Source organism: Hippoglossus stenolepis, chromosome 11 (genome assembly GCF_022539355.2).
Source record: "Hippoglossus stenolepis isolate QCI-W04-F060 chromosome 11, HSTE1.2, whole genome shotgun sequence".
Taxonomy (NCBI): domain Eukaryota; kingdom Metazoa; phylum Chordata; class Actinopteri; order Pleuronectiformes; family Pleuronectidae; genus Hippoglossus; species Hippoglossus stenolepis.
Window position 1 is genome coordinate 8067869 of NC_061493.1, and position 20195 is coordinate 8088063.

At 42.8% G+C, this 20195-nt stretch overlaps 2 protein-coding genes across 4 annotated transcripts in view; one reads left to right on the forward strand and one right to left on the reverse strand.

Moving 5' to 3' along the window:
* LOC118117442 (KN motif and ankyrin repeat domain-containing protein 4) lies at nucleotides 1–14281 on the forward strand. Its single transcript, XM_035169653.2, has 10 exons — nucleotides 1–252; nucleotides 6078–6156; nucleotides 6243–7655; nucleotides 8248–8323; nucleotides 9248–9559; nucleotides 9720–9804; nucleotides 10458–10677; nucleotides 10762–10904; nucleotides 11785–11985; nucleotides 13556–14281. The coding sequence occupies exons 2-10, from the start codon at nucleotides 6141–6143 to the stop codon at nucleotides 13646–13648; spliced, it is 2559 nt and encodes an 852-aa protein (XP_035025544.2). The 5' UTR covers nucleotides 1–252; nucleotides 6078–6140; the 3' UTR covers nucleotides 13649–14281.
* A 2695-nt stretch (nucleotides 14282–16976) lies between these two features.
* The window catches only part of LOC118118169 (low-density lipoprotein receptor-related protein 8), a 91337-nt gene continuing 88118 nt past the window's right edge, over nucleotides 16977–20195 (reverse strand). For 2 of the 3 annotated variants that reach the window (XM_035171117.2, XM_035171115.2), the window contains one exon: nucleotides 16977–19572. In XM_035171117.2, the coding sequence (XP_035027008.1) occupies nucleotides 19232–19572 (341 nt within the window). In that variant the 3' untranslated portion in view covers nucleotides 16977–19231. The remainder of the gene's footprint in view (nucleotides 19573–20195) is intronic. The other variant, XM_035171116.2, reaches the window with a different exon arrangement.

Here is a 20195-nt window from a genome sequence, read left to right on the forward strand (position 1 = left end):
TGTTCACAAGCCCCTCCCTGCTCCATGCACTCTTTTGCACACAAGCAACCCCAGCTTCTGTTATGGCAGGGGCCGCACATTGGCATCTCCCAAACTGCTGCTGCATGCCACTCTCCCAGACAGCTCTCCCCTGCCTTCTCAGGAGACAGACAGACAGGCAGAGCTGAAAACAGATTGCAGTGAACTGTCTGGCAAACACGCCCTCACATCAGCAGGACAAAGTGGAGGAAACTGCTAAACATATGTCACAAGGTAAGCTCTGATTTAATATTTATCTCATGTCTCTATCTCACAAACTCGAGATGTTGAATGTTGACCTTGAAAGTCTTCGATAAAAATCGGATCTAAACTCAGGGTCAGAAAAGCATTTGACTATAAAGTGGTTTAACAAATTGTGCTGAGTGTATCTTCTGGGCCTGTGCTGAATACTGATCAGACGTTCAGGGGAATACGTTTGCCTTTTAGAGATAAAACGTTGAATTATATTTACATTTTTATTACATTTCTATTTACACATGCTGAACAGAAATGCACATGAAGCAACACAAACACACATGTCCACGTGAACACACACGCCCAAGCGGCACACTTTCTATTTTAACCTTGCCATGTTAACATTGCATAGCTTTCCTCAATGCGTGAAGCCACTGGCAGCTGTTTCATCCTGAGCTTTGGCTTCACATACCACTCAATGAGGCTTAGATGCCTCAATGCAACTCTGACCCTGTTGGTATTGGAACAGGACCAGGACAACTCCAGTGGTCTCACAAAATCCCCAAGATGAAATACAAGCTGAAGAAGAACTCATAGAACTTGAGCAATGTCTAGGGAAGTCATTTTGGAGAGAGTGAGCAAAAAATACAAGTTTTACAGAAAAAAAGAAGAGACGGATCAAGCAGGAGGGGAAAGGGAGATTGAGTCCAAACAGTTGGCTATGGTTTCTAAATCAACTCCGAACAGAAGACAGGGTTTAGAGTTATGCGCTGGAAAAACCACAGTCTGTACAGCCAAAAAGTTGGAGGAGAGGAATCATTTTTCCAGGAACAGAACATTGACAGGGAAACATTTATACATGCAGTGTACAATATACTGTGAAAACAGATGGACAGGGTGAAAGTTGAAAAGAGTGTCATGGTTTTTAAACCTCACTGTTAGGTTTCCAAGTTCAGAATTACGTCAATTGTCAACAATTTTAGAAGTCAGGCATTCGGTCTGCGGTGTCAAAAAGTGTTTTTTATCCAAACACATAATAAACATGGCCGGTTGACTGGGACAATGTGATAGAGGATACAAAGGGACTGATCTGAAAGTTCACCCCATGTGAACCCACGAAACTAAAAACACGTGAGACTACACAAACTCCATAACTTGTGAAAAACTGCAGCACCTCTGTCGGACTGTAGTCAGTTGTACATTGATCTACATGCTAACATCAGCCTGCTGTTAAGCTCACAGTGACAATGCTAATATGCTGACGTTTAGCAGGTATAATGTTTACCACGCTCACTATCTTAGCTTAGTTTGCTAATAGTCGCTATTTATGGCAAACGTCCAGCTGAGGCTGAAATAAGCTGACAGCAAACATAAAAATTTTGACCTGATGGTGGCGCCAAATGAAAAGGTCACCCAAAGTGATTGCATTTAATCATTATAGGAACATTAATGTTAAATGGACTGGATTCATGTAGCACTTTTCTAGCCCTGTCAACTCCCCAAAGCACTTTACAGTACAAGTAGCATTCACCCACACATTCATATAGCGTTTCTACATGCAACGCTTTTTCTATCAAACACCATTCATACGCCGTCGGCACAGTATCTTGCTTAAGGTCATTTCGAATTGCAGACCGGTGTCGGGACAAACCCAGGACCATCGGATTAGTGGAGAACCCTCTGTTCCTTCTGAGCCACAGCTGCCCCCAATGTTTGCATCAAATTGCATGACAGCCCATTCAATAGCTGAGGACCTTACACAAAACAACAAATGTCAACCATGGTGGCACTAAAGGATAAATATGTTAGGAGTCATCCTCTGAGGACAACAAAGTGTGTACAAAATTTTTTCAAACACTAATGGCCTAATGGACCATATTAGCATGGCTAAAACTCTGCATTGTAGCAAACGTCCTGTTGGTCCCAGCATTGACTGAACGATAAACAAACAATAAATGATCCATTTGTGCTTATTTGAAGCTCAAGCATTTATTCTTGCTTCAGTGGGAGGTCGCCTCTTGCTGTGTCATGAATTTAGTTTGTGGCTCGAGTAAAGAATGCTGTGGACAGAGATGTTGTGATTATGAGGTTTATGCTGATGCCAAAAGGTCTGTGTGAGAAGGAACACATTTTAGAGCCTGAGAGGAGGAGAACAGCTGTTGTGGGGTCACATAGTCGAAAAGAACTCAAATCATGCAAAATGGACTCCCCCAAAAAAATTACTAACTACAACAAGAGTTATAGTGGGATACCAAGGAAACCTTATTCCAAAAAATCAACTAATTTCAGTGTCTAGCCGAGCAGTACTGTCGTGTTGCGAAGGGCTGCTTGGCTTGGGCCTGTTTGGCTTGGTCCTGCTTTTACTTTTCATTTGTTGGGTTTCCTGTGAGGTGGGCCCAGCATACGAAATCAAAACATGTGCCACGGAAATGTGGACAGATTTAGGCAATGACTCACAGCAGTGGCCTGATCGTTACTCTGCTATATTGTTTCCTCTGTGGCAACATGGTCAGGATGAAATGTATGAGCGAGTCTATATTTGTATGTAAGAAACATGTGGGCTACTGCAGTTTGTTTCTCACTTTGTTTGTTTGAGAGAAGAAGAAGCTAAAGTCCAAAAGTGAACATACTGCTCTTTCTAAATGCTACACATTCACACAACTTTGGATTAGCTGTAGCAGGCAAAACCATTTGACATAGCCACAAATCCAAGGAAAGTTCAGAGGACTGGTTTGACATTTGAGGAATATTGATTTTAGATGAGAAGATAGACACCACTTTCATAGTGTGCCGCAAGTTTCCAGGTTGTTGGATCTCCTGCGGTCTCATATTTAATGGACAAAATATAAGTGATCTTCCCATAAAAGTATGTAAGATAGCAAGTAGGTTAGTAGACAGCATAGAGAAAAGGCTGGATATTAGACTCACTACTTTTTCTGGTAAGTGAGCGGTAACTCGCTGCACTTTTTGACTCAACAATGTGGGTTGTCAAGACCAGAGCTAGGCTAGGTGGATCCCCTTTGCCTCCAGTGTATGCGAAGGTAAATCAGCCATCTCTTGCAATTTCATATTTCATGGACAAAATATGAGCGTGAAATTTAAAGTAAATATTTTCCTATAGCTACAGCTTTTCATTTGATATGAACTAATAGCAGTAAACAGTTTTATTTCATACATAGTAGACATCCATTGTGGAGATGCTCTTGAGGTGCATCTAGCAGTCGTCTACTTTCTGACTGTGATGTTGGAGCTGTCATAGAGACTGAATGAGACATCAGCAGTAACAGGTGCTCTGCTGCACAGCATTGGTGGACAGAGGCTTAAATACAGCCTTGCCACATTAGGCTTTTTTCTTTTATATTAATGCTTCACTGGCTCTATGGCAAATCTTGTCATCCTGGTTTGTCCCACTATGCGGAGGACGTTCACTTAATTATCTTCTATTAGAATTTCAAATAAAATTACATCTCCTCCTATGATATGCACTTCAGCCTTACACCCACGTGCATGGGCTAAAATTAGACTTTTCAGAGTGAGTGCTGAAAGAGTGTCATCGAGGTCCACTGGTGTGGCAACATGCACGCTGTATCAGTTTCAGTGTGTTCAGTGAAACCCGTGTACTATAGGTTTCTGTGTGGACAACAGAACCAAACATACCGTGAGGAGAAGGAACGCTGCTGTGATAAATCATTTTACCAGATTTAGGAAAACAATATTTAGTTACTGTAAAAAGCGTGTATTGAATTTTTCTCTAAGTAGGCTACTTGGTGGGAAGAGTTATTGAATGAAATACAGAGAGGGCTCAATATTATGCTTTTAGGTGACTGAGTCACTTTACAGGAAAGTGATACATTCAGTCTGTCTGAAATCTACAATGTAAAGTAGTAGAAATTGTCAAATGAGCACTGGCATGAAATCCTTGCTCAAGTTCATGCTGCTCCTACTTATTTCATTATCAGATTAATCATGTTTGTCCACTTTAATGGCTGCTCATGTTTTTTCCCTTGAGACATCCAATTTTTGAGAATGTGGCTTGTTTTGTAAAATAAAAAAAAAGTGATTTGTATTTAAGCTACTATAGTCAATACTTATACATGAACAATGGATCTAGTGTCTATGTCTAACGAGAAAGGGGCTACTTATGATGACAAATCCACGTATCTGTCAGATGTCTGTCACCTGACTCTGTAGTTCCCCTCAGTCTTTGACTCTGGCTCAATCATTGACTCAATTGCTCACAGATCTTTTTAGCCTTGTTCTTCAGCTGAGACAGGCAGCTGTTTTTGACAATAAAGGCTCCCCTGAACCTTCTGTTAAATGAACAGTACAAAGTTAAAGTTAGGGAAAAAGTTAGTTGAGCTAAAAGCAGAGTGAATATTGGTCTTAAATTCATTAGTAGCCAGGAATTTTAACTGACATAGTTGTACTTATACTTCTGGTTACCTCCAAATGGCTAAAAATATGTTACAGCTTCTTCACAGTACTGTATCTTCAAAATGCATTGATTTGAATCAGCAGCAAAACTATATTGGCTACTAGTAATAACATCCAGCCCTTATGGCAACTTCACACTCACTGAGAAAAAGGTTTGCTAACTGGAATTTAATATATTTTCCCAGATTAACATCTGTTATCCAATATTTGAGCATACCCTATATGTGACAAGCTCCACCCAACAGGAAACTACCAGACATGGTCTGCTGCAGGTCCTGCATGCACATACAGCTGCAACTGGTATCATTGAGTTCAAGCACATATGTACATATCCAAGCTTGTAAAAAAAACGGATGCATCGCTGTGCATAATTTGCTGATTTGTTGCCGTTTGTTCTTGGCCATCAGAGAGGGTGTGAAAGATGGAAGATTAAATTCCCAGCAGGCCCATTTGGTGGTGTTTGTCTGTTTACTGCATAGCTGACATTGTTTGGGGCTGCGGCTCAGTGGCTGCGGTGCCTCAAGAGGACAGCGAGCTGCCAGAGAGGCTGGTGGTCAGGAGAGGGGAGGGCCGTGTGTGGTTGGGGGTGGGAGGAGGTGAGGCTGGATGGGAGAGACACTGAGTGACTACTGGAATACACAGAGAATAAACGCATATATTGACTAGTTAAAGAAAAAAAAAAGATAAGGGAATAGAAATGGCAGTTGAACCATCTGCGTGGTACAAATACTGTGTTTCAACTGTAATGAAACACAAGAGAGTAAAAGGGAAGTTACAGTCAGAGACAGTTCTGTAAAAGTAAACCACAGGTCTGTAAGAAGACTGGAGGGAAAGTGAGAGAAGGAAGGGAGGAACGTAGTGAGTCAGAACAATGGTTGTCTTTATTTACGTCTGGAGGAGTATATTTTGCCTCGCTGGCCAATGCTGCTAGGCTGAACGTCTCAAGTTATTTTCAGCTCCAGTCGTGGATGGCAGGGCTGTAATCAAATGAACATCAGGCCTGCCAGCGTTGAATAATAACTGGCTGGTGCATGGAAGAAATGAAGCAGTGACAGTGTGAGAAAAACTAAAAAATCTTGTAGAGAAGAAGAGAATGACAGAGAAGAGGAGCGAGATGGTGCTTGGAGTGTAATTGGATGTTTGTTAGTTTTGTGATCCGCGGTACATGTGGGAGAATGAATAACATTGTGAATGTAGAGCAAAACGGGTCTAATGCTGTTCATAAAATTAAGACTGAGTCACCACAACCATCGGCAAAAATCATCAGTTGTGCCACCACGAATCATGCCTGTGTTCATCTGTTCATTATTTTATTAGATAACCACACAATAATCACTTCGACCACTCGTAAACAGTCCCTAGCATGTGTTCCATGAGTAGCGGCCTCGATTAATTCCACTGTTTTGCTTTTATCTTGTTTGCTTTGTCAGATACTCAAAGGTCCAACCAGATAATGTGACAACAAATTGTTTGAAGAACAGAACAAAAGAAAAATGGAGAGACAAAATGGTAAGAAAGTCCGTAAAAAGACTGAGTTTGACTAAATGAGACATTTTATTGTGATGGATACTAAATTGGTGTTTTAATGTGTGCAGGAAATATCTCACCGCATAAAACTAAAGAGAATGGAATTAAAGGGAAGCCCCCTTACTCAGTGGAGACCCCTTATGGCTTCCGAATTGACCTGGACTTCCTGAAATACGTAGACGACATAGAGAAAGGCAACACCATCAAAAGAGTCCATATTCAGCGGAGGAACAAAGTCCCCCGGGCAAGCACTCTTCCCAGGCACCTCAACCCTTCTGGTTCTGGCCACTGCTCCAGCCTCTGGGGATCTACCGGAGCTATTGGCCCCAGGTCCCGATTGTCCGATGCCGATCATCATAGCTATACTTCCTGGGCATGCGATCACAGGAGACCCCTTTCTCCCACAGGGCTCAAGTCTTTGGCAGAGATGGAGGCCAGAATCAAGGAGTTTGATGAGCAACCTTTAGGTGAGCACATCAGACCTCATCTCCTCCGTGCCTCCAGTCTGCCTCTCACAGTATTACTAAGACAGAGCTCAGAGTCCACCGATGACCCCGGCAGCCTCCACAGTTCTAGGGATCACCTCGGAGGAAGAAACACCTCCTGTGAAGACATTTTATACTCCCAAGATAGCCCTCGTCCTCGGGACTGCTCAGGGCTGGTGAGGCGCCTGACCGAGGCCCTTGAACGTGTCGGGGAGCTGGAGATGGAGGTGAGGGTCATTCCGGAGCTCAGGGCTCAGATCTGCATCCTCCAAGAGGAACGAGAAATGCTTCGTCTGGGCCTGAATCCACAGATCCAAGCCCCTTCGATGAATGGAAGCACAGACCCTCATACTTTGTCCCACTATGGCACCAGGGAAATCAAAAGGCCCAGGCATGAAAGCCATGTCATGTTTCCTAAAAATCACATTGTCAGTCAAGACGATTCTAATCCAACACACGAGTGGAGGACTAGTACAGATCTGGACGAGCTGCTGACGGTGACGTCCCTGCAAGCGAAGGTGGCTGCGCTCGAGCAGAAGCTCCATGAAACTGGCCTGGAGCTCCAGAGGGCCGTAGGCCTGCTGAGGGAGCAGCAGGAGGAGAGCAAGAGGAAGGACGAGAAGATGGGGCACCTTATCACAAATCCTGCGGTGTGGGTCCGGGCAGAGAGGGTGGTTGTGGACCAGGACGGAGATGAGACGGTGGTGAGATCTGTTGAAACAGATTATGATAACGTCAGCTCCCTGAGTGGTGTAAGAACTGGGCCTGTAGACACAGCAGTAGTCGTCCCCCACATAAAGAAGATCAAGAGGCTCCTGGATCAGCAGTGGGCGTGTCTGTGTGCAGACAGGGAGTCAGGAGAGGAGGGTAAACCACTAATACACCCAGACCCTAAAGTCAACTCCCTGCAGCAGCAGATGATGGGACTTGTTGACATCCTCACCTCCTACTACATCCAACATGGACACAATGAGGGAGACAGGATTCAGCATGAAGGTACTGTAGTCCAGAGATTGTACATTACAAAGGTTTTTCTGCATATTCCACAAAAGTCAACAAAAGGAAATTAAGTCAAATTTGCACTTCACGCAGCCTTAAAAAATACTTTGTTTGGAAACAAACATATTTATAAAGTTTGTTAAGTTAACAATTGAAAATAAAACTTAATTCATTTGTGTGTTACCATTTGTAGCATTGAATTTGTAAAACAATTTTCTTTTTCCAGTGTTTATGTCTTCAAAAGGTCGAATGCATTTAAAGTCGAATGCTCACATTTGTCTCAGAGCACAGAAATCCTGTCGAAATAAAGGCAATTTGTTATTTTGCTGCAACACTGAAAATGTTATTAAAATTGACTATAGAAGAGGTTGAATCGTGGAGTTCATTTGTCCAATTCAGACTCCAACTTTAATTATCAGATGTAAAGTGATGGTACTTGCTGGTCTGAGTGTATATAGTTTGTTTATAGAAGTTTTAAAAAATGGGTGACGTCTAAAGAATCGTAATAATCCAAACCATGTTAAAAACGTTGCTGCTCATCTGCATGTTGATATTCCATCATGTCGTCTGTGTCTCGTCTTCCCTGCAGACTCTAAATCCATCATAAAGACAGATGGATGCGTCCAGACGTCAACAGGCCAACATTCTGGGGGTGTTAATGACGGGTTAGTAAACAGCTCTCACTGCCTTTACCGAGCTTAAAAGTAATGTTTATTGGAACTCGACTGAACTTGAGGTTCTTTAAGCTACTGTTGCACGGCTCTGACTGAGAAAATTATAATGATTTAAATCTGAAAGATGAATACCACTCCCTCTAAAGCACGGACTCCCATGTCTGAGGATGAAATGGTGAATGGTCTGTATTTATATTGCGCTTTTCTAGTCTTGATCTCCACTCAATGCACTTTACAGTGAAGTACTTTACAGTTTGCCATTCACACACATTCACACACATTCAGGGGCTATTCATGTTTCAGCATCTTGCCCAAGGACACTTTGGCATGTAAATGGGGAAGACTGGGATCGAACCTCCGACCTTCTGGTTGGGGGACGACCGCTCTACCTCAGCCACAACAGAGCATTCTTCATTTTCCAACGCCTCAGATCAAAATGTATTTAATCATTCTAAATTAGAATAATCCTGAAGGACAGAAAAACGTGTATTTTTTTCTGCTCAGAATTACAAAATCATTGAGTGGGCTAGAAAATCCACTTGTTTGTAATAATCAGATGAATTTTTTTTTTTTTACTGTTTTTTAATGTCCAGCCACAGCCGTTTAAGGACTCAAAGATTGATTGGATTATCCTGAATTATCCTAAACATGAATAATCTCTTCCAAATACCTTACTCCAAAATGAGCCAAATGAGACATCATGGGGGAACATGGATGGATTGGCTTTAAGCTTGATGACTGAAGCTGCAAATTTCAACAAAGCAAAAGAGTTAATGCAGTTTTTCAGGGAATTCAAACATCTTTTTTTCAATCTAAACATCCCAGTGTTTGAGAGATCCAAGAATTCAGTGCTGAAAATGATGCAACACATTTATTTTTCCCCACCTAATTTTCTTTTCCTTAATTTTCATAAAGAACAACCACAAGTGGAAATCTCGGGAGTGAGGGTGCGAACGACAGCGTTCAGCAGAAGGAGAGCAGCACCAGCCCCAGAGACATGGCTGCTGCCCAGGTGGATGCGGACCCAGAGATGAGACGGGTGGAGGGAGAGCGGCACATGAGCCCAGACGCACAGATGATATCGGGAGGAGCAGGATCGGGGCGGACAGATGGAGGCGGAGCGTCTGTGGAAGCAGAAGCTCCGGAGAAAATGGCCAAGACGAAACCAAAGCCTCCAGGAGAACAGATGGAGAGGTACTCTGGCTCAGAAACAACTCCAGGGGGCAGGTGAGAGGACCAGAACTAATGCTTTATCAGTGCTGGTTTAGTAAATGAAATAGCTCCGACAATAAATGTTCATTTCATTTTCATTAGAATGCATTCCTGAATATGTGAGGTAAATCCCCCTCTTGATGGTTGACCAAGCACACATGTTCTTCTCTTTCAGGGAGACTGGGAGTGCAGATTTTATGACCGCATGTCAGTTCCTCAATGACCACATGGAAAACATGCATAACCCCAACGATGATATGGTACGTCACATGGGTTGTCAAACAGGGATTTTTCATTAAACCAAAGGAAAGTAATTAATAATATTGAAGCTGCTTAAATTCATATGTCTTTCGGTACACAGGAAACATGACTCAACTTACTAAATGTAACTTAAAGCTGCCCAATCAATATGTTGTATTGTGGATATTTTTGGGGTTATTTACAAACCCACAGAGAATTATCACTTGTAGCCTGTTGCTTTACTGACTCACTCTCGCTGCTCCAATGAAACCATGTTTCCGGCTGTTTTCAGTGAGAAATGAAGCACATACAACCTCCTCACCAAACAATACACACAGTTAACAACTAGCTTTGCACATAGGCAAGCTTAACCAACAGATATTTGTTGGTGGAGACCAAAATAAAGTGAATAGTGGACTAAACACTGCACCAAAAATAAATTCTAATGTTGCTACATGTTTGTTGGATGTGAAAATAGCTAAATTGCTGAAATGTTCACGTTAATAACTTTATACTGTGACAATCCAGTGACAATATGTAAGTGTTATGTTCTGTAACAAGTCAATTAATACTGCTTCAAAGTGTGTCCATGTACTGTACACTGTGCTGGTCAAATGTCAGAATGCATCGTCCCAAGTTTTCATCCTTCCTGTATTCCTGTCTGTTTCTCCAGAGGAAGGCCCTGGTCGTGTTGTTTCAGTATTGGTTCAGTGCGGCGGCAGAAGAGGCCTCAGTGGCCAGCAGGGTGGCTATGTACCTGAAGGAGGTGAAGAAATCCACACCCTCACTACTGGCCTTCCTCATCAACCTGGCCGACGACAACGGCAACACAGTGCTGCATTACAGCGTGTCCCACTGCAACTACGGCATCGTCAGCCTGCTGCTGGACACAGGTAATACCACCGCGTTACCAGGTTTGTTTTTAACAAAGTAATCGCTGCAATGTTAATTTTGATGTTTTTATCTCTGTACCTCAGGTGTAGGTGATGTTAACCTGCAGAACAACGCTGGCTACACAGCAGTGATGCTGGCCTCACTGACGGCCCCCGATGGCCCTGGTGGCATGGAGGTGGTCCGGAAGATAATGGAGCTGGGCAACATCAACATTCACTCCAGTCAGGTAACGTGTGGCTACACTGTGATTCAAATGACAGAAAATGAACAACTCCCTTTAAGATGGTAGCGCCCTGTGGAGTTTAAGTTTTAAAATAATAAAAATCTTAATTTACACGGCACCTTTTCTAATGTTGTTACAACGTGCTTTACAAGGAAGGAACAACGGAAATAAGACAATGGAACATGAGCAGAGAAAATAGAACAATAAAATAGAAAGAATTGAATTATAAATAACTAGGATTAGTACATGTAAATAAGAGCCATAGTCAATCATCTGTAAAAGCTTTCATGAAAGGTTAAGTTTTAAGAGGGGATTTAAAAGGAGCTAGAGAATTAGTCTGTCTGAGTTCAACGAGGAGCAACTTCCATAATGAGGGAGCTTGTTCCAGTCTAAATGGAAGATTGCATCTACTCCCACACAATATAAAGGGTCACTCCATTGTTTTTCACATGAGCATCAGTTTGCATTTCATAAGAACTACAAATCAGTTCTGTAATTTCTCCCTTCTCACCTCTGAGGGGAGCCATTTAAAGAAGGCTATGAAGGACTTGGGGGAGCAGTTTAAAAGATGTGAGAATATAACAGCACCTTTAAAAAGTGAAATTTTAGCATGATCTATATTCCAAGCCTAAAATATTTTTGTTTGAATACAAATTGACAATTATGTTTGGTTTGATTATAATGACTGGGACTATGCTTATAACTTCAAATGAATAACTGGTCTATCCACTTCGAGGCATGGCCCCCAAACTTTATCCTGCTTAGGGCCCACAGTACACGTGTAAAAGCCATGGAGGGTCCAATGAATGACACTATCTTGCATTATGGGAAATATGGTCTTAAATTGCATCCCTCTAAAGAGTCGCTCTTTTTTTCCGCACAGACGGGCCAAACAGCTCTGCACTTGGCGGTGAGACACGGCCGAGTCGTGATGGTCCGCCTGCTGCTGAGCTGTGGAGCCGACACGAACAGCCAGGACAGCCAGGGCACCACGGCCCTGATGTTCGCGTCGGAGAGGGGCCACACACACATCGCACGGCTGCTGCTGGAGAGGAGCCAGTGTGACCTCACCCTCACTGACAAGGTGACACTGAAGCACACAAGTCCCATGGAGTATTTATTTCCAATATTATCCCCTAACCGCCTAGTGTGAGATACATAGTTGCAGTTGTCGCAGTATTAATTATTCCAAAAGAATAAAAACTAATTGAACAACATTTTCTTTCAAATTCTACAGGCAGCACCCTCAGGTAATAAGATTTCAGAAATTCAAAAGGACAACTCCAACTCGATTTCTCTTGTGAAATCCTGTTTTTATAACAAAACTTTACTACGCACATAACTGAACTCAAAAGGGAGCTTGGGTGTATGAAAGCGTTTGTGTTTGGACTCACACTGTGTGCATGTGGGTGGACTGAGAGTGTGCATGCAGCAGAATAGAGCTTTCCCAGGATTAATCGGGGCTACAGTAAGACAAATCTCCTTGGGCTGAGATGAGCTAATCCGCCAACAGTAATTTATCTGCCAGTCTGGAGCGAGTGGAGGCAGGGAAGACGGCTTCCATATGCATCTATTACTTTTGATGCAGTCTACCTTAGTTTCAGAGGAAGAAAAGACCATAAACCACAGGCGTCCAGTCTCGACTCTAAAGCATATTCAACTATATTTCACCTTGACACAAACCCTCATTAATGAGACTAATTAAACTCTGATAAATATGAATTCTTAACCCATTTATCCTATGAACTGAAAATGCAACCATGCGGATTAGTGTTTGATTTCAAGGTGCAGCCTCAATCCTGCACCATGAAACTCTTCCAATGAACACAATGCTAAGAGTCCTCCTGCCAGGCAGAGAAGCTTTGTACCTGAGCCACATGCTAATGTCTGCATTAGAATGTAAAGTATATTCATATTTTTGCTAGTTCAGTTGAACATGTCAGCAATTACATAATAAAATCGGTCTCATCATTTAAGAAATCTCTGTCTGTCTGTATGTGGAACGCATATCTGAAGAACCATTCATTTTATTGGCTTCACGCTTGGCAACTGGGTTATTAAAGGCCCAAGGAAGTGCAGTGTCTAATCTGGTGTTGAGACACTTTCAGTATTTATAAACTGTGAATGCAGCGCTCTGAAGCGGCAGCGGCTGTGACTCATCAACATAAGAGACGTTGTCACGACAACACCGCGTTCATGTCAACGGCAACTGATTCACCAGTTCAGGGATCTGTGCACTGAGTCGAGCTTCACAGAACTTTGAATAGACAGGTGAACAGCTCTTTGTGCAGCAGCGGAGGTGCAGCTTCAGGGTTCGGTGGCCTGGGTCTTTACTGCTCAATGACTGCAGGTCACTTTTACAGTCAGAGAAAGAAAGCTGCAACCAGCATTACCACAGGCCACCATTCCAAACAGGCAGGTTTAGAACAGCCACTGCAGTTGTGTCTCTAAACACCAGAGTGAATCTCAGGGGATCAACAGAGTCAGTGGGATTCATCCTCAGGCGACTGCTGAAGTCCTCACAAAAGTTTAAAGAAATCCATCCAGTAATTGATTTTGAATACTGCTAGCATGGCTAAAATCACAGGTGGATTAGTAGATCTTTATCTCGTGTGTCGAACTTCATTTGGCTTTTCTTTCTCTCTATCCTCCAGCTTGGTCAAACTGCCATCTCCATTGCCATGCAAGGTTCCCATACGGACACAGCCGCCCTCCTGCAGGCCCACGCTAAGGCTCGACTTCTGTAGAGCTGGAAAATAAGAACAGAGTCTGCAGATATAATGAACCTCTCACACATGCTCTTTTCCGTCTGATGCACCTTAAAATGCAGTTTAAGGTTGATGCTATGTGCCTGGATTGACCTCTTTCTTCCATGATATTGTTTTTGAATCCAGGACTTGTGCTGCACAAGCATTAACTCAAGTTTGGTATGGGATGACATCATCATAACGAGACTACATCATCAATGAGAGAGGTGGGGCTTTCAACAAGGGTTTGTTGTGAGTGCTTGTGCAGTAAAATGTGTTTTCATGGTTAGGCTTGATCTTTGCACAATCAAGTAGCAGCTTCCCTCTGCAAACTATGCAAAGAAAATATATATTTATTATAAGTAAATTGTTGTCATGATAAAATGGTCCTTATCCCAGGTGCTTCTCTGTTTATAGAGAAAAAGCAGAGGCTGCAATTTCCATAATTGCAGCAGATCAGCACTTTTTGAATAAAATAAAATGTGTGTAAAATATATCAAGACATGTAAAGTACTTGTTGAATGCTGCATGTGTACATGAAAGACAAATGTAAACCAACCTGTTGATTTCTCTCTCTAGCAATTTCCACAATTTTAACAATGTTTGTTTTTAATAAAAATCTGAGAAAATAGATGATGATGATGTCTATTTTCAAACAAGCAAACATGCCCTTAAATACAATAGTTGAATTGTCAGGCTGCACTGGAAATCCAGCAGGGGGCGCAGTTTCTCCATTCCAGCATCACCACTACCTGCCAAATAACACACATACGTAGAGCAACAATATTCTCAATTCTTAAAATGACCATACCCGGGGGATTAGATCTAATCCCCTTCAAGTGTGGCAGACAATTATAAACAAGACACCCACGGAATTGTCCTAATTCCTCAGTGAGAGACGCCACAATGAGATTCACCTGCAGTCCCACCGTACGGCAGCTGGAAAGGCCCAGTCAGGCGTGAAAACAGCTGTGTGTGTGTGTGAGTGGCCCTTTGTTCCTTTAGCCCATTGGGGAGCAGTAAGTGTCAGAGCTTTTATTTTTGCTGCAAAGACTTGAGATTATATTTGTGTGACACAGAGGATTGAGCGTGGAGACGGAGGAGGAGGAGGCTGGATTTCCGTCTGAAAGAGCAAAGCCACCTCATTTCCCCTGGGGGTTTTTTTTCTCCAGCCTCGCCGACCGACTGCCCTGCCGCTGTGATGAACCCTTAAATCAGCATCCTTCTCTAGGGTCGCAGATTAAATCTGAGCAAATTCTATCATAAAGTGACGCTCGCACTGCTAGCTAAAATTAAAACAATGTCCTGAAATACATGAATAGAATAAAAGACCCGTGACGATATGTATTCATGCGAGTACAAAGGCCACAGAGAAATGTAGACATATACCATCCCCCACCCTGACAGGCCGTCACACCACAATGAATAAAGGTTGATATGGTGTGCTCATATGTGGACCAATGAATTTCTGCTGCAGGCCCCACTAGATTATTAAAAAAACTAAAGTACTCATTACATAATATCCTAATGGGGTGGGAGGACAACAAGGAGGCTGATGAGTCTGAAGGCATTTGCCTGGTTTCCCTTTAATAATGATAATGGACTGGATTTATCTGCCACTGTTTTTCTGTCTGCTGATGGATCACACACAGTCAGGGTGGATACAAAACAGCATGGGCTATAATAGATTTGGAATGCACGAATAACCCATTCTCCTTCTGTCAAATAAAAATGTGAATTCATGAGCAATAGAACACACATTGGTAGATTAAAACACATGTAGTCGTTTTGCTGTGGCAGCCTTACTTGGTCGGGTATGACCAGCGGCAGCTACTTAAAACCATACTGTATATAAAAATTGTCGTATAGTCCGGAAAGTGAAGCCAAACCAAGTGCCGAAACCAGTATTCTATCAAATGACCAGTAGCGGGCGATTCTACAGGTTACACAGAAGTCCCTTTCCATTGAAGTCCATTAGAAGATGACCTTACTTCTCACATGAACATTTTCATACTGAGTTTATGGTCTCAATCTTTAGCTTCAAGCCTTCTCCAATACAGCATGATGTTCATTTAGTAAATTACGGTCTCATTTAGAGTCAAACAGATGATAAAGCACGGCATGGATACTGTGTGACTGACAGCTAGTACCTTCCAATGGGTGAAGGTCGCAGGTGTAGGTGGCCGTGCAGTGTCCTCGAGCTCTCAGTCAGGCTCCACCCCCCACATCTCCAAATATGGTTTCTTTCAGTTTAAAAAAACAAAACAAGATGGCCCTGGACAAAATGCCAAACTCAAGGATTAAAAACGACAGTTCACAAACCAATAGGTGACGTCAGGTAGGTTGTCACCTGCTAACATGAGATCAAACTACTTAGACAGTAAACACACCATACCTGATAAGGACCATACCTCTTTGTTGATTCCTGCTTGTGGTCCCACTCGTTCTCAGGTCGCCAAAAGTTGATGATTGACATTAACATTGAAACGGCTAAGTGTTGCCAAGTGTTGGCAAATAATATTTACCAGACACATAATGTAAGCATTCATTTGGCGGCCTCTTGTGGCCAACCTGATGAATGCGAGTGCGACATTCACATTCATTATTTCCATTTTTGATCTGGACTATATCTGAGGAAATTTCGGACTCATTAGCTGCTAAATGCTCATCTCATAGACTGTCTATAAAGACGGACAACATGTCTCCACTTCTTCCCACTCATCAGAAATGAAGCCAAAATCTTACGCATCATACACGAGTCGGTCTCAGCTGTCAATCATGATGTTTGAATGGCATCGAATAACTAATTTTAAACCAAACTTAACAAAAATAATTGCTCAATAATATACATCAGGCTTTTGAGTTTGGTTCATGGTCCATCCACTAACATGGAGGAGGCAGGGTTTATAACCTATACTGCAGCCAGCTACCAGTTGGTGATTAGGTGCTTTGGCTGCTTTTCTGGAGAGTTATCAAGTCATCCATCTTTAAACACAGTCCATGGCTCAGCTGTGTTCACTGACTAGTTGGTAAGTTTGTTTGCTGTTTGATACTCCTTAATGTGCATACATTTAGTTTTTATTTTTTCTAATAACAATCTGTAACTGTGTTGGCCACGCTGACCATTCGAACCATGTGAAAATGTTTACCAGTGCAGGTTTAAATCAACTGGTTTAAGAGTTGAAAAATGGCAGTTGATCAGCAAATATTATAGGCTCACTTTAAAGATCTTCAGTGCCACTAAAATATTCCTTTTGAGCGGTGTACTTGAGACAGGCGTAATATTTGATCATTTGTAGAAGAAGACGACGACACAGCAAACGTTAAGGAAATTTTCAGCTGGATTTTATATATCAATATATAGAGATATTCAAAAGCAATCCATTACAGAAAATGAAAAAGTGAAAGCAGTTTGGTCTTATTACAGTTTATCTTTGCCTGTACAGTGATCCCTGTCCTTTTAACCAAAAAGAAAAACCCATAACAAGGGAAACATTTTAAAGTAAACAAAGGCACAAATAACCAAAAACGTCATTAATGTCATTAACACTGAGGTCGGGAAGCGTTGCAAGGAGGTGAGAGGGGACACCATGTGTTAACAGAAAGATGGAGGGCAAACGATGCACGGCAAGAAAACAACACAAATCACTTTGGTGGGTAATTCAAAGTTGGTACAATCAGGGAATGCAGAGCTTTATACAAATAAATTAATATACCTGTCGACACTTTATCTAAAATCTTATGTACAGCTTTTCTTTTACATAATCCTATAATACATTATCAAAAACCTTATGAAAACATATTTACAAATCAATGAATCAAAAAGCACCCTCAGAGCTTCTCCAGTCTCACAGACACACACACACACGCACACGCACACGAGCACACGCACACACACACACCTTCATACACTGTTTTCTTCCATGCAATGCACAGTACAGAAGGCATTCTAAGAGGGTTGTGCAACAGAGAGCATACAAAACAGTTTCAAATATGGCTGTGGGATGAACATTAGCACTCACATGCATAATAATGAACACACACACACACACGCACCCACACACACACACACACACACACGCACACACACACACACAAGAGTTTTAAAGTTGTACAAATGGAGTAACAGCGTTAATGACGGGTATAAACCAGCACGGAACACACTCACTGACAGGACAAGTCGGCCTCATACCCATTACATCAGAGTTGGATTTTTGTTTTTGTGTGGTTACATCACATGACAGGTCACTCTCATCATGCAGCCACCAGCTGGGCTCTCCCACATTGCACTATCCAAAACTGTCTGCTCGGATATCGGCCACCTCAGGAGGAGGCGAGCGGGCACGGAATCTCGCACGCTTTTTGTGAAAGTGTGCATGCATGTGTGTGTGTATATGTGTGTGTCAGTGTGTGTTGCCCGGGAACAAAGAATGGCTGCGCTGTCAGTTGGTGAGCAATTATGCATGCTGTTTGTGTTTTCAGAGGCCAAGTGCACATTGTCTCCGTCCTCTGGAGATCAGCGTGAGCCAGCCATCACTGCGCGCCATGTGTGTGTTCGTGTGCACGTTTGTCACACTCAAATTCAGGTGATCAAAGAAAATCAAAACACTGAAGTAATTATTGTCAACCACGAGACTCAGTCTATTGCTTCTCCCGAACCATTCGGCATCTAAAAAAGTCACAGTAAAGAGGAAGGAACTCCTGTAGTATATTCCACTTCTCTCTAACCTCACAATCTCTCTGCTCACAGAACACCAAGGTCTAAAGATTGAATTTGTCCATTTTCTCTTTTCCACTCACTTGCTGTACTCTCCCAAAACTCTGGGACCTTAGAGGTAAATTAATAACAAAACCCCTTCAAATCAACTGCACTGTGAAATGCTGGACAACCCACTTTTACAGGTTTGTCTCTGAACCTGAAAGTAAGAACAAGATGTGGGTGGTAACCTTTCTTTAAAATCAATCTGGGAATAAAAAACCTCACAGAAAACACATCAAGGACAATGTTAACTACACAACACGGCTTCAGTAATGACATTTATGATTGATTCTGACACGAATCTGTACAGATTGTCCCATCAACGCAGGTACTGTCCCACTTCCACAGCTCCTTCTCCTTCCTAAACTGTGTTCCCAGAGCTCCGCAGCCCACTGGGAAAAGCACAGAGCCAGAGTTAGTACATCAAGGACAAAACATAACCCCTCACTAGCCCTGTCACAAAATATAAGACACACAGCACACACCTCACTAAGTTATCAATGTAAAAGACGACTCACGACAGGAACCAGTTTGACTCCGTATCCCAGCTTAGGTCAATTTTGGCACACATTTTAAAACTCTGTGATCAATTCTCAGTATTTACCAGAAGAAAAATAGATCCAGCTCCAGCACAGAAAAGGTTTGACACGACTTACTGTTTTTCAAATGGAAATTGGCATAGTACAGGGCTGTGAATGGCTGCGTGTAACACTGGATGATATGTAGTTCGTCCCTTCAGCAGACTCAGTCCAAGTCACCCCTGACCTCGCTGTGTGCGCGTGTGCCTGAGCGGCCATCTTCTCCGGAAGTCGCCCCTTTTCGGATCACTTTGCGGTGGAGAGCATCGGCTGCTCCGTGTACCAGTGAGTCCCCGGATCGGGCATGCTGCCCCCGAGTGGCAGCGCGATGAACTGCGGGCAGGTCCCACCCCCTGCTCCCACAACTCCCATGCTGACGCCCTGCGGGTACGGGTGATGGTGCGTGTGGTGCCCCATGCCGTCGGTCCGACCGATGTGGATCTCGTCCTCCTCGCCCTCGCCGGTGGTCTTGCGGTAGACGGGGTTGTCGAAGTTCATGCTCTTGGTGGAGTTGTGCCGCCAGTTCCGCCACACCAGGTAGACGCCGGCACAGACCAGGCCGAACACCACTGTGGCAACGATAGGAACTGCATGCGTTTAACACACAGCGGCGGGGGAAATGGGAAGGGGGCAGCGTTAACAAGGCAGAACGAGTCCATGGCATGAAATGAGAGGCACAGGGAGGAGCAGCACAGGCATGCGGGGGGACAGAGAGGGGCAGCGACACACAGGTTGTGTGTGTATGTGGCTCAGCCAATCGTCAGGTCAAAGTCAGGTCAAACACAGACCAAGAGATATTTTACTCAGCTCTGCAAAGCTATACTATAATCTATACCATCTAAAAACCATCACACTTCATCACTATCTGTTGGCAGCTCATGCTCAGCAAATCTGTCCTTGAATAAATCATGTAATTTAATATATATTGTTAATTAATTTCCCAAATAAAGTTTCATTCTTTCTCTTTTTCTTTTTTCCTCTTGTACTGTCTGCTCACCTGATGAAATGCGTTATGAAAACTGTCCATCTGAACTTATTGGCTTACTCATGTTGTTCAGGTTCATTTACACGTTGCACTAGTTGTGCATCTTCACACACCAAACTGCACATGAACAGAAGATTCTACAATAACATCTTCCACATATACAGTTTGTTTATTGTCCTCTAGCCTCTATATATTTTTATAAGTGGTGTCAAAGTAGGACCAGCT

Bases quoted from the DNA above. Each gene is read 5' to 3' on its own strand.
- LOC118117442 (XM_035169653.2), top strand. The intron at 10,678-10,761 runs GTAATACCACCG...TCTGTACCTCAG, and splicing joins CAGCCTGCTGCTGGACACAG to GTGTAGGTGATGTTAACCTG. The intron at 11,986-13,555 runs GTGACACTGAAG...TCTATCCTCCAG, and splicing joins ACCTCACCCTCACTGACAAG to CTTGGTCAAACTGCCATCTC.